The sequence below is a fragment of the Myotis brandtii genome, unplaced genomic scaffold (genome assembly GCF_000412655.1).
Source record: "Myotis brandtii unplaced genomic scaffold, ASM41265v1 scaffold196, whole genome shotgun sequence".
NCBI lineage: Eukaryota > Metazoa > Chordata > Mammalia > Chiroptera > Vespertilionidae > Myotis > Myotis brandtii.
In genome coordinates, this window is record NW_005357311.1 from 6,352,253 (window position 1) to 6,365,677 (window position 13,425).

The following is a 13,425-nucleotide window of genomic DNA, read 5'->3' on the forward strand; positions in this document are numbered from 1 at the left end:
CCCCCCCCCCCCCCCGCCAGTGCACAAATTTTTGTGCACCGGGCCTCTAGTTCACTATATAACACTATACATGTAAGACAAGTCTTATTAATTATTATCTATCAGCACTTTAGTACAGTTTCCCTATTATTGGCTTCTGAAGGTTTTTTATTAGTAGAGATATAAGCAAATACCAAAATAGCAATATTTCCAGCTTATTTAAGGATTATTTTTTCTTGTAGAAGAAGTACATTTGCTTTTTATATCTTGCTTAATGAAAATGCATTCCTGGTTCCCATGTCTAATAAAAAAGGTCATCCAGGAGTCCCACCACTCAACAACTAGGAATTGCATAGTCAAAATAGGGTTATCTCACAGAAATACCTCTCTGTAGAATCATATACCTATATTTCTGTCTTTTTTTGTGATTCATTGTTTTTATTCATATATATATATATATAAGCCTTACAAACATCTCCCTTCAAAAGCAGGAAACAGAGAGCATAAAATCATCTAAGTGACCACTTAGATAAACACTTATCCCATAATTTGAATTCATTATGGAACTTTCCCTTTTTGTTTGTGATTTCATGATCCTTTTGTTATCAAGATCACTGTCTGTGAGGTGGCCCTTGCCATTCTCAATGTGAGCACAGGAAGGTTGGCTTCAACCATCCTGGATTTTATTCATTAGAAATACTCATTAAACATGCTGAACATAACATCACAGTAACACTATTTGCCTCAAGTTGTACTGTGCCTATTTTAAAGTAGGTGAAATTAATTTCATCTCTGGAGATGTCAAAGAAAGACACCATGATGGAAGAATCACTGAACCAGACAATTCATACAGAGGAATAAATTGAAACTGAAATAGGAAAATAGATCAAGTTTGAGGAGAAACTGCAAGAAAGCCAGGAGTTAGGTTTGAGAATTGTCTAAAAATTTTACAACATATAGTTTCTTAAAATATATCTTTTAGGCTAAAAATATTTGGACTCTTGGTGTGACCTCTAAATATTGGTAATGCCCCTGACTAGGTTTCCTCGGTTGAACCACCTGAGCCTGTTAGAGATTAAAATAGGAATCTAACAGAGCATTTATTACACCGTAAAGCAATTTTCTGAAAATGTTACTCAGTTCTATGACCTCATTACCAGGCATCTGTTCACAAGGTCAATGTACGAGTTTATTTTGGCTGAGCAAAGCATAAACATATGAAGGACCTTCAAGGATTTTGCTGAGGGTGTTCAGTATTCCGTAGATTTTCACATGAAAAATGCAGGTGGCTTTTGTACAGATGAACAGCACTACTGCCGGATGAAGGACAAGTTAATAAGACTGTTAGTCACATTAACCATCTCTTAGAATTTTCTCTGGCAGTCTTTGGTAAATTATTTAGCAGATATTATTTTCAAGAAATCGATTATCACAGAAATTAGAGCCTTACAGGTAAATTTGATGATCTCTAATTGACTTCAAGTGTTCAGGATTAGGTCAGAGATCCTGACATCTTGCTGTCTGTTTTAGTGGCTTTCAGTTTTGTGAAAAGATTTGAGGATATTCAGCTGCTTATTAGCAATTTTAAAAAAAAGGCAGTTGTTCAGCCAATGGGGAAAAATGGCCATGCTATTTCCCTATTGTCTAGGAAGCAGAATGTTATAATGAACATGGAATTCTATAGCAGTCAACTCATCTGCCATTTTTAGCTCTGATGCTGCCACAAATCAGCCATGAGATTTTTGGGCAAATCATCTGCACTCATCTCTTTCAGTATAAATTTTCTTACCTGTAAAAACAGAGGGGTGAAACTTGACTTCTAAAACCTCTTATATCTCTAAGAGTGTTTCTCAAGGGGGTTGATTTTGCCTTCCAAGGGACATCTGGCAATGTCTGGAGACATTTTGGGTTGTCACAACTGAGGGAGAGGATGCTACTCCTAGCATCCAAGAGGTAGAGATCAGGGAGCTACTTCATATCTTACACTGCACAGGAAAGTTTCCCTACAACAAAAAATTATCCAACCCAAAGTAGCAATAGTGCTGAAGTTGAGAAAGTATGATGAGTCAGATAAAGCTAAAAGGATATTTAAATAGGTATAGGTAGTTTTGGTGGTAGATTACAAACAATTTTTCTTTTGTATGTTTTTCTCCGTTATAAATGTTCTTTGATAAATATGTTTTTTCACCTTAAAACCACTAAAATATATTATTCACTTAATGCAAATACAGTCAGTTCTATTTTAGACTTGATCAGATTAATTGATGAATGTCCATAGGGAAAAGAGATTCCCTAAAACCTGGCAACTTGCCTTCTCTGCATTACACATTATTCACTTAATGCAAATACAGTCCGTTCTATTTTAGACTTGATCAGATTAATCGATGAATGTCCATAGGGAAAAGAGATTTCCCTAAAACCTGGCAACTTGCCTTCTCTGCATTACAGTGTAGTTTGTCAAGGATAACAGAAATAGAGCTTACTGGCCATTCATTGTTGAACAGTATGGTAAGAATTGTTCTGTAAAAGAATGTTGTAAGCTTATAAACATTATTGAAAAAATTTTTTTAAATATATTTTATTGATTTTTTACAGAGAGGAAGGGAGAGGGATAGAGAGTTAGAAACATCAGTGAGAGAGAAACATCGATCAGCTGCCTCCTGCACGCCCCCTACTAGGGATGTGCCCACAACCAAGGTACATGCCCTTGACCGGAATCGAACCTGGGACCCTTCAGTCCGCAGGCCGACGCTCTATCCACTGAGCCAAACCGGTTAGGGCAACATTATTGAAATTTTTATTATGCATCTCATTACAATTAAAACTTCACTTATACCATCCATGACTAATTTTGCAATATTAAAGAAATTGTTGGGAAAAAAAGGGGAAAAATCACTCATCACATCTGCCTAAACATTATCCTGTTCATTTTTTGCTTATTTTCCCTACTTATAACCATACTTCATACTTGTAATCATACTATGCATATGATTTCGAAATCTGTGGTAGAGGGGACGTATTTCCACTTATTTTATTACAAACATAATTTCTTTCTTAATAGACTTTTTGTGCTAAAGACATAAAAATTAGAGGGAATAGGTCTGCATCTAGGTGTGATTATTTTATAATTAGAGTTTTCCCTGGATGCTTACAATTTATATACTGTTTTCTGAGTTCACAATACTGCATTAATTTTCTCTTTCCATATTAACTCTATTCTGGGCCCATTAAAAAATATACAGTGGGAAAATAAGATTTTTCGAAACGATAATGGCTGTTGAAGTGTTGGGAGTCCTCAAAGGTGGTGTACAGCCTCTATTTGCTTTTCCTGGCCTTTCTTGAAACCTTGAAGAGATTGATAATAATTAGGGCTGTAGGGTTGGTTACTCGAGCTACATTAAAATCTTTGCTGTAAGTAGATTACCCAGATACCTCAGGGTTGGTCCTTGCTCACCTTTAATTTAAACCTGAAACAAACCTCTGATGGATGGTATAGTCTACCCATGTAGATACCCATGGCAATACTTGTAGTTTGCATTTAACCTCTGTATAAAAACACCAGTGTTTATGTTTAAACAAGCCCCTATCTTTAGAGAACTCAAGCAATCAAGAGTAATAAAAAAAAACCCTGGCCGGGTAGCTCAGTTGGTTAGAGTGTCCTCCTGATATGCCAAGGTTGCAGGTTCGATCCCCGGTCAGGGCACATACAACAATCAACCAATGAATGCATAAATAAGTGGAACAACTAATACATGTTATCTCTCTGTCTCTCTCTCTCTCTCTCTCTCTCTCTCTCTCTCTTTCTCTCTCTCTCTCTCTCCCTCCCTCCCTCTAGCCTTTTTGTTTTTAAGAGTAATGAAAAAGAAGAGGCATAAAAAGAATAGTTTAATTATTACCTGCTCAGTATGTCAGTATCAGTACCATATCAGGTACATTAGGAAAATTGAAGAAGCCAAAGGTTTATTCATCTTACCTAGTTTCTTAAAATCTTGTTTTGGAGGCAAAATATATACAGCACAACAGAACTAACAATGTGTGGGTTCATTTGTGATTAGTAATTAGTTGATTATACTAATTACTTATACTAAGTGATTAGTTGATTATACCCAAAGATACCAAAGTTTGTGGACGATATAAAGCTAGACTGATTCAGTGGCACTTTGACTCATTTGCATTCTGAGATGTACTTTCTTGAGTAGGAGGGCTTGTTTGGGCATCACAGCCAGCCTTGGAAATTGCACCTGAGTCGAGTAGAGGGTAACATGGATGCGTATAACCTTTATCATTTGTTTGGCAGTAGGTAAAAAGTCAAGCATTTCTAAGAGAGGGCACAGAAATACAAAGACAAAATAAAGACATTGATGGTTCTGAGAAAACCAGGCATCTGTTTCAGAGAGCATTGGTCACTTCCTTTTATTTATTTTTATTTTTTTAAATATATTTTTATTGATATTTTACAGAGAGGAAGGGAGAAGGATAGAGAGTTAGAAACATCGATGAGAGAGAAACATTGATCAGCTGCCTCCTGCACACCTCCTACTGGGGATGTGCCTGCAACCAAGGTACATGCCCTTGACCGGAATTGAACCTGGGACCTTTCAGTCCGCAGGCCAACGCTCTATCCACTGAGCCAAACAGGTTAGGGTGGTCACTTCCTTTTGGTATCTGTCTGAAATCTTCAGTCACAGATATCTGAAGTAAGTAACTGATATCTGATAAGGAGGAAGAAAGAATAATGAATTAAACCATGCCAAGAATGTTTTAAAAAATGTGTGGAACCCAGTTACTTTTGTTGAAGATATAGATCCTGTAATCAAGTAATTTCAAACTCAAAAAAATATGGTAGAACTGCAAAACTTAAGTGGGGTAAGGGCATTTGATTTTAACATAATATATCACAAACTCGGAGTAGCTGAATCAAGACCATTTCCTTCAGGATAAAATACATGTTAGCAATAACGTTCAAATGTTCATAGTGCCATACCCAGGCTTTGAAATTTAAAGATAAACCATTATGGACAAATTTCTATGGTAACTTTATAACTAGAGGCAGTCATAAATTGACATGTGTGAGAAGGAGAAAGAAGTGTAAAAATCCACCAAAAGAATATTTTTAATTCAGCTATACATAAGAAATGAGTCATCTATGTGCTATGCAAATTTTCAAAATGAGTAAATTTAGAAATCTTTTTTTCTCTTTCCAAAGCTTTATACTTTAAGGGGAAATCTAGTTATGTCTGAAAGGTTCAGAAATGCCCTTTCCGAGCTGTGCAATGATGTAATAATTGAACTTTCTGCAGCGGCGGAAATGTCCTGTATCTGCATTATCAAATACAGTAGCCACTAGCTACATGTGGCTGGCTGCTGAGCCTGTGAAATGTGCAATTAAGGGCCTAGATTTTTAGTTTATTTAATTTTAGTTTATTTAAATTTAAATATCCACGTGTTCATTGTCTACCATATTGTTAACATGACAAAGTCAAATTGCATAGTAGTAGATATGCCTTGCCAGAGAGTGAATTCATTAACTGAATGTCACTTTGTATCCAAGATTCTTAGCCTCTTAAATTTTTTTTTACCCTGTTCTGGGTAGAGACATTACCACTCCTGACGTAGTTTGGTTTACAATAGTACCGCTCTTACTTTAAAAATTTCTTCTGAATCATAAGCGTAAGCCCCAAATGATAGTTATAAGAGAGAGCAAAATTATGGGTGCTGTTTACTCTGAGGGTAAGCTCTATATGTTTTTTACACTTTAAAATTAAATATAAAGGTGACATGTTTGGGATGGAATGTGCTGATATCTACAGTTCACTTTGAAGTGCATTAAAAATTGTTGGATGGATAGATAAATGATAGATATGGAATAAAGAAAATAAAGCAAAATGCAAATGATATATGGGTGTTCACTCTATAATAATTTCAACTTTTCTGAAAGTTTCATAATAAAATGAATAAGCTTCATGATCAAGTGTTGGGGGACATGTCCCATGTAAGCATATTAAACATTTTGAACTGTACTTTCCTTTCTGGGATCTGTCACTTCTCTGTTCCACCAGAGCCAAGGGGCGATCACTGAGCGACTGCGGAGTTTCAGCATGCACGACCTGACAGCCATCCCCGGGGAGGAGCACGTGAGGCAGAGACCATTCCAGCCTCCACCAGAGACAAAAAAGAAAAGTAAAGCCGCCTCCAGTGAGTCGGCAGGTGCGCCTCTTTGCTTTAATATATCATCCTTTCACAGTTTGATAGAGAGTCAGGATGGGTAGTAAGATAATCCCTGGTAGCTCTGAATCGGGGTAGACAAAATTTCCTTTTAAGCTTATATTTTTGAGCTTTACCCTGAACTGTAGTTAGTGAATGCCTTTTGTTGACTCTGGAGATAATCCAACTAAGAAAGTAGGGGTAGCCTTTTGTGCTGCCATGAATGTTTAGAAGCTCTGGGAGTGGTTACCCTCACTTCCCCGCCATCAGTACTAGTTCTGACCTGTGATCAATACTCCTTCTCCTTAAACCATAGTGACATCTAAGGAGTTTCATAGTTAAACATTCTTTACTGTAAGTACTCTGAACAAATAAGTATATTGACTCACAAGATAAAAGGTTTTAAGTGGGTGACAAAAGATGACTCAATTTGAAAATAGGATTACTCCAATGGAAAATGTGTTGAAATTACATGTATTTCTAGTTCAAGAACTAACTTGTAGGCATATTCTAATGTAAGTCATGAGCATGTCATAGTTGACATATCTAAAACTTTACTAAAAAATGTTATATTACACATAAATAAAAAGACATAGCTCCTTAGTCATTTTGTCACATATAAGAAAGTTTTAGTTCAAGGCTCAGCTGAAAACTAAGATCTTCAGGACCACTTATTAATGTATTATTAAGTCCATAAGGTATAAGGCTACTTGATGATCTTGTTTTTTTAGGAGATTTCTTTTGAGGAAGATTAAAAATCATCCTTTATAATTGAAACTAATTTGGCTCTGGCTAGTTGGCTAGATCATCGTTCCAATATGCCAAGATTGTGGGTTCAATCACCGGTCAGGGCACATACAAGAATCAACCTAGTGCAAAAATAAGTGGAACAACAAATGGTTGTTTCTCTCTCTCTCTCTCTCTCTCTCTCTCTCTCTCTCTCTCCCCCTCCCTCCCTCCCTCCCTCTCTCCCTCTCCCCTCTGCTTTCCCCCCTCTCTCTCCCTTCCTTTCTCTCTCTAAAATCATAAATAAATATTTTAAAAATAATTAAATTGGTTTGAAAAATAAAGTAACTGTCTCTTCTTATAGAGGAAAATAGTGAACTTTCTTCTGAGTTCTTAGAATGAATAACTTTACAAAGTTGGTGACTAATATCTGAGAGATAGGCTTGGCCATTGATTAAGGTTGTAATATCTTTAAGAATGAGGAACCATTGAACTTTGAACCATCATTCTTAATACATAAATAATGTAAAAGTAGTTTCTAATATAGGCTTTTTCTTAATATGCCCCTAAATATTAGGTATGCTGATTTTTTTGTTATTGTTGTTAATACTCACCCAAGGATATTTTTCCCTTGATTTTTAGAGAGAGGGAAAGACAGAGATAAATATCCATGTGAGAGAAACATATCGATTGGTTGCCTCCTGTATGAGCCCCGACCAGGGCCTGGGGAGGAGCTTGCAACCAAGATACATGCACTTGACCAGAATCGAACCCGGGACCCTTTAGTCCGCAGGCTGATGCTCTATCCACTGAGCCAAACCGGTTAGGGCCTGATTTTAATTACAAGCCAATTATTGGCAACTTTATCAAAGAATACAGCTGACCAATTAATACATGAAAAGGATATTTAGCCTCAAATAGTAATTTTTGTTCACCAGATTGGCAAAAAGTTTTAATTAATAGTGTTCTGTGTTGTAACTATTCTAGTTGTATGTTGCTGTGTAATAATAAGTCACTTCCAAATAGTGATTTTAAAAAATATATTTTTTTATTGATTTCAGAGAGGAAGGGAGAGGGAGAGAAAGATAGAAACATCAGTGATGAGAGAGAATCATTGATTGGCTTCCCCCTGCAGGCCCCACACTGAGGATTGAGCCTGCAACCCAGGCATGTACCCTGACTGGGAATTGAACCACAACCTCCTGGTTCATAGGTCAACACTCAATCACTGAGCCACGCTGGCTGGGCACCAAATAGTGATTTTTAAAAAATTATGGTCATTTATATTGTTCATAGTCTGGGGGGTGACTCGACTCAGTAAGGCAGTTCTTGCTCAGGGTCTTGTACATCTATAGTCAAACAGCAGCTGGGGCTGGAGGCATAATGTGAAAGGCTTCTTCACTTACACATTTGAGCTAGAAAGAGTCAAACAGCTGGTAGCTAAAACAGCTGGAGTTTCTCCAGCATCTCTCTCTCTCTCTCTCTCTCTCTCTCTCTCTCTCTCTCCATGGTCTCTGAGGATCATTGGACTCCTTACCTGGCAGCTGAAGGCTCTCAGAGCCAGTGTCCCAAGAGTAAAGTGTCAGAACATGTGTTAAAACCACCACAGCAAGCATGCTAGGAAACAAACACTCTCGTATACTTTTTATGAGAGATTTAAGTGGAATAATCCTCTTGGATGACAGTCTGGCAATAACTATAAAAATTTAATCCCTTTAACTCAACAAGAAACTTCTAGAAATATGCCTTAAGGAAATAATCAGACAAGTGTTCAGAGATGTATGTACAAGTATGTTCATCTCATTGTTTGTAGTAACAAAATGTTGGAACAAACCAAATACCTATGAGAAATGTTTAAGCAAAAAGGTGGTTTATTAGCCATGAAAAATAATAAGGTCAGTCTATACTTACTGAAATGAAAATATAACCAGATTGTGGGGGAATCTATACTAATAAAAGGGTAATATGCTAATTAGACTGGGAGACCTTCCGGGAGACCTTCCAGACGTCCTTCCAGACAAAGCCATGGTGGCGGGGCCGAGGCAGAGGCGGTTAGGGGTGATCAGGCCAGGAGGGGAGGGCAGTTGGGGGCGAGCAGGCTGGCAGTGGGGGGCAAGCAGGCTGGCAGTGGGGGGCAGTTGGTGGCGAGCAGGCTGGCAGGAAGAGTGGTTAGGGGCAATCAGGCAGGCAGGCAGGGGAGTAGTTAGGAGCGGGGGGGGCAGTTGGGGGCGAGCAGGCCGGTAGGCAGAGTGGTTAGGGGTGACCAAGCAGGTGAGCAGTTAGGAGCCAGCGGTCCCTGGTTGCGAGAGGGATGTCTGACTGCTGGTTTAGGCGGGATCGGGCCTAAACTGGCAGTCGGACATCCCCTGGGGGGGGTCCCAGATTGGAGAGGGTGCAGGCTGGGCTGAAGGACACCCCCCCCACCCCGTGCACTAATTTCGTGCATTGGGCTACCTAAACAATAACAGCTAAACAATGTGTGTATTATAATCCTGCACCAATAGTGTTATATTATATTGTGTTATAATATAGAGACACAATAGATAATAGAGAGTCTGGGAGGATATTACTAAAATATTAACAGTGTTTAGCTCTAAGTAGTAGAATTTTAATGATTTTTTAAAAAGTCAACCTTTCACTCAAAATCAGAAATAAAACAACAGCACTTTCCCTTTTGAAAGTAATTAAGTACTAAATTTTTTTATCATGCATTTTTTCCTATTTCATTTACTTCCAAAATTCCTCAAGAAAAAAACAACACACAAATTGCTTAGTTTTTAAGTGTGAAAAGTCTTTACTGGTTCATGTGATCAATACATTTACCTCAGAAGCTCTGTTTGTTCACACAGGCAAACTCAAATATATGCAAAACGGGACCCCTTTGCAAACTCACCATGGCCTGCTCTAGGCAGTTTGAGGTTAGCTGATCAAAAGAAGTCCTGCTTTGATGAAATCATTCACATCTTTATGTTGTTGCCATGGGAAAAAAGATCTTCCTCCAAATGCTTTCCTGTAAGACAATGGATGCGTTGAACATGATTGTTCACGTCCCTTGAGAGAACACCATGTTTTGATAGGTGGAAATATTTTCTCTGCAAAGAACCTGCTGCTCCCATATTAGTTACAAGTGGTTCAACATTCAGTTTCAATACCAGTGCATAAAGAGATTCCTTGTTTGTTTTAGGTGCTTTACATATTTATCTAATCCTTAAGATGACTATGCAGGTTAAGTATTTTATCCTTACTTTGTAGACGAATGAACTGAGACTTAAAGGAGATTAAATTATTTATTAAAGTCTACATACTTAGTGACAGAAATGGGGTATCCAAGGTTCCTAAGCAAATGTTTACTTTAAAAAAAAAAAACTTGTAATATACTCTTATTTATTTATTTCAGAGAGGAAGGGAGAGGGAGAGATAGAAACATCAGTGATGAAAGAGAATCATTGATCAGCTGCCTCCTGCACACCCCCTACTGGATTGAGCCCACAACCCCAGACATGTGCCCTTGACCGGGACCCTTCAGTCTGCAGGCTGACGCTCTATCCACCAAGCCAAACCAGCTAGAGCTTTTTAAAAAATCTTTATTGTTGAAAGTATTACATATGTCCTCCTTTTTCCCCCAGTGACACCTTCTGGCCCGCCACTCACCCCAGGCCTTCACCACGCTATTACTCTTTTTAATTTATAAAGAGGCTACACTTAGTGAGACAGTTGGGCTGAAACTATGAATTCAAATAATTTGAGCAGGAAGGACCTTTAGAGATGCTTTAGTCAAAGGTAGCAAATAGGTGACAAGCGTACTCCCATGCCCATGCCAGCAGACATTGCTAGTGGATTGTGGCACTTTCCCACAATGGCTCAGAATCCCATCTCACACAGTGCCCCGGGCAGCTGGCTCAGAGCTGGCATTGACATAGAAACCTATTCATCGTCTCATCTCTCACCACCTTACCAGATAAGAAAGCAGGCCTGGGAAAAGGCATGACTCTGGGTCTCACAGCTAATAGAAGACACAGTTGGGGGCGATCATTTCTCCTCACATGTGTCCAAGGTTCCTTCCACCACAAGAGCTAAGGCTCCTTCCAAGTCTCGATGATTCTGCACTTACATCGATACATGGAAACTGTTTAGAGCTGTGCCTGGTACATGCTAAGTACTGGATCAATATTGGCTATTACCATTTTAAGGAGAGAAAACTTAAAATATACCAACTGTAAGATGTACAAACTGCGAATAAAAACCAGGTCAGTTTGCAAAAGGATCTGCTAGTTTTCTAAAATGGTTACAGAGCTGTGGGCTGAAGCCAGCCACACAGCTGCAGCCCCGGGCCCAGGATGGGCAACGCAGGCTCCTCATTCTTTGGTCCCCAGTCACCACTCCACAGGAATAGGCATGGGAGGCACCATACTGAGGGCTCTCTCCAGTCTAGATTGATGATTTAAAGCAGCCAACCTTAGCATCAGCTTTGTATGACACCAGCAGTACCCCACCATTTACCTTGCCCGGGCTTGGTAGACCCATAAACCACGCAGCCAGCTAACTCCTTGAGTTCCTGCTCAATTCAGCATCCAGATTTGGGTTTCTCTCATAATCTCAGGTCTCTCTCTCCTCCTCCAAAGACTTTTAAATACTCACATAACATTGACTGACATCATTTTTAGCACTCACAACAGAATTTTCATACATACTCATTTCCAGGTATTAAGGGGGATAAGATGCATATTTTAGTGAGGATGTTTGGCTTGACTCCTCTCTTGGATGGAGGGATTGGTTTACTAAGTTGCTAACTTAATTATTTCACCTCCCATCGTTGGCTACTTTCTCTGTCCTCACTCCTTGGACTTTGTCATTTCTGACCTACCATACTGCAGTAACCCCCCTGTTTCCAATCTTATCCACTATTCTCCAAAGTGCAGGAATAATCGTTTAAAGAATCCAAATATAATCATATAACCCTTCTGCTTAACATGCTTCAGTGGCTCCCCATTGCTCTCTGATGAAATCCAAACTCAATAGCATGTGGTGTATTAGCTCCTTGGGCCTGTTCCCACTCCATCATGTGCTAGCTGTAGAGAATCATGAGCCTTTCAGGATTTAGCTTACTCACCACCTCCTACAAGAAGTCCTCCTTCACAACCCACTTCCCCCAACCGTAGGCTGAGCTAGCTCTTTTTTACTATTTGCTCCGATAGCACCTTGTCCTTATCTTCCATTTGTGGCATCTCTTATAGGATTCTAATGCCCAATAGAGTCTATTTCTGTAAGTTTTTTAAGGTAGAAAATGACAGTTGTGTCTTTTTCATCATTTTATCACCATGATTTAACACACTGCCTCCCATGTAGAATTTTTAAAATATTTGTGGGAGAAAAAAAAAAAGTCATCACTTTTCCTGAAACTGTAATTAGAAAGCTGATAAGATTTTTAAAGTAAAATTAGGAAATACAGAAATAAGATTTATATCATCTTTTGAATGACATTCCAATTCTTAATATAAAAGGAGAGGGGATTAAAATAGCAAGGGCCACGTCTTTTGAACTGTAGTCTTGTGCTTCAATCTGGGGCCTCAGAGAACTTTCTGGTCACTGATTCTTCCTCTCTTTCTCTTCATTCCTCATTCTCTGTTCTACCTTATTTGTATTAGATTGGGACCAGGAATATTATGTAAGCAGTAGCAATAGAGAAAAATATAGAAATGACAACCTAAAAACATTTTTTTCTGGTCTATTCTCCCCGATTATAGAAGTAATACGGTTTTTAAAATAAAAATTTGGCCCTGGCCTGTGTGGTTAGAGTATCAGCCCGAATACCGAAGGGTCATGGGTTTGATTCCCAGACAAGGGCTCGTACAGGTTTGATCCCTCATGCAAACCTCATGCAGGTTTGATCCCTGACCCCAGTCAGGGCACATGCAGGAGGCAACCAGTCAGTGTTTCTCTCTACATCTCTCTCCCTCTCTTCCTCCCTCCCTCTCTCCCCATCCCACTCCACTCTTTCTAAAAATCAATGGAAAAAATATCCTCTAGTGAGGATTAAAAAAAAAATTGGCAAATTTTTTTTTAAAAAAAGGAAAAATGAATTTAAAATCTCCTAAAAGTCTATTTTCAAGAGATTCAATGGGTTCATCATTTTTTTAAATTTAAGTTCTTTATTGTTTAATGTATTACATAAGTCTCCTTTTTCCCCCATTGACCTCTCCCCGACCGCCCCCAACCCCCAGAACATGCCCTCACCACCACCCCCCCTTCCCGGCTGCGTCCGTTGGTTATGCTCATATGCATGCATACAAGTCCTTTGGTTAATCTCTCACCCCCTCACCCCACCACCTTCCCTCATAGGTTGGACAGTCTATTCAATACTTCTATGACTCTGGTTCTGTTTTTGTTCATCAGTTTATGTTGTTCATTATATTCCACAAATGAGTGAGATCATGTGATATTTATCGTTCTCTGACTGGCTTATTTCACTTAGCATAATGCTCTCCAGTTCCATCCATGCTGTTGCAAATGGTAAGA

General features: G+C 38.8%; 1 protein-coding gene across 1 annotated transcript in view; it reads left to right on the forward strand.

Annotated features, from left to right (window-relative positions):
- REEP3 (receptor accessory protein 3) overlaps positions 1-13,425 on the forward strand; it is an 80,264-nt gene that overhangs the window by 62,866 nt on the left and 3,973 nt on the right. The window contains exon 6 of the mRNA XM_005865144.2: positions 6,039-6,186. Within this exon, the coding sequence (XP_005865206.1) occupies positions 6,039-6,186 (148 nt within the window). The remainder of the gene's footprint in view (positions 1-6,038; positions 6,187-13,425) is intronic.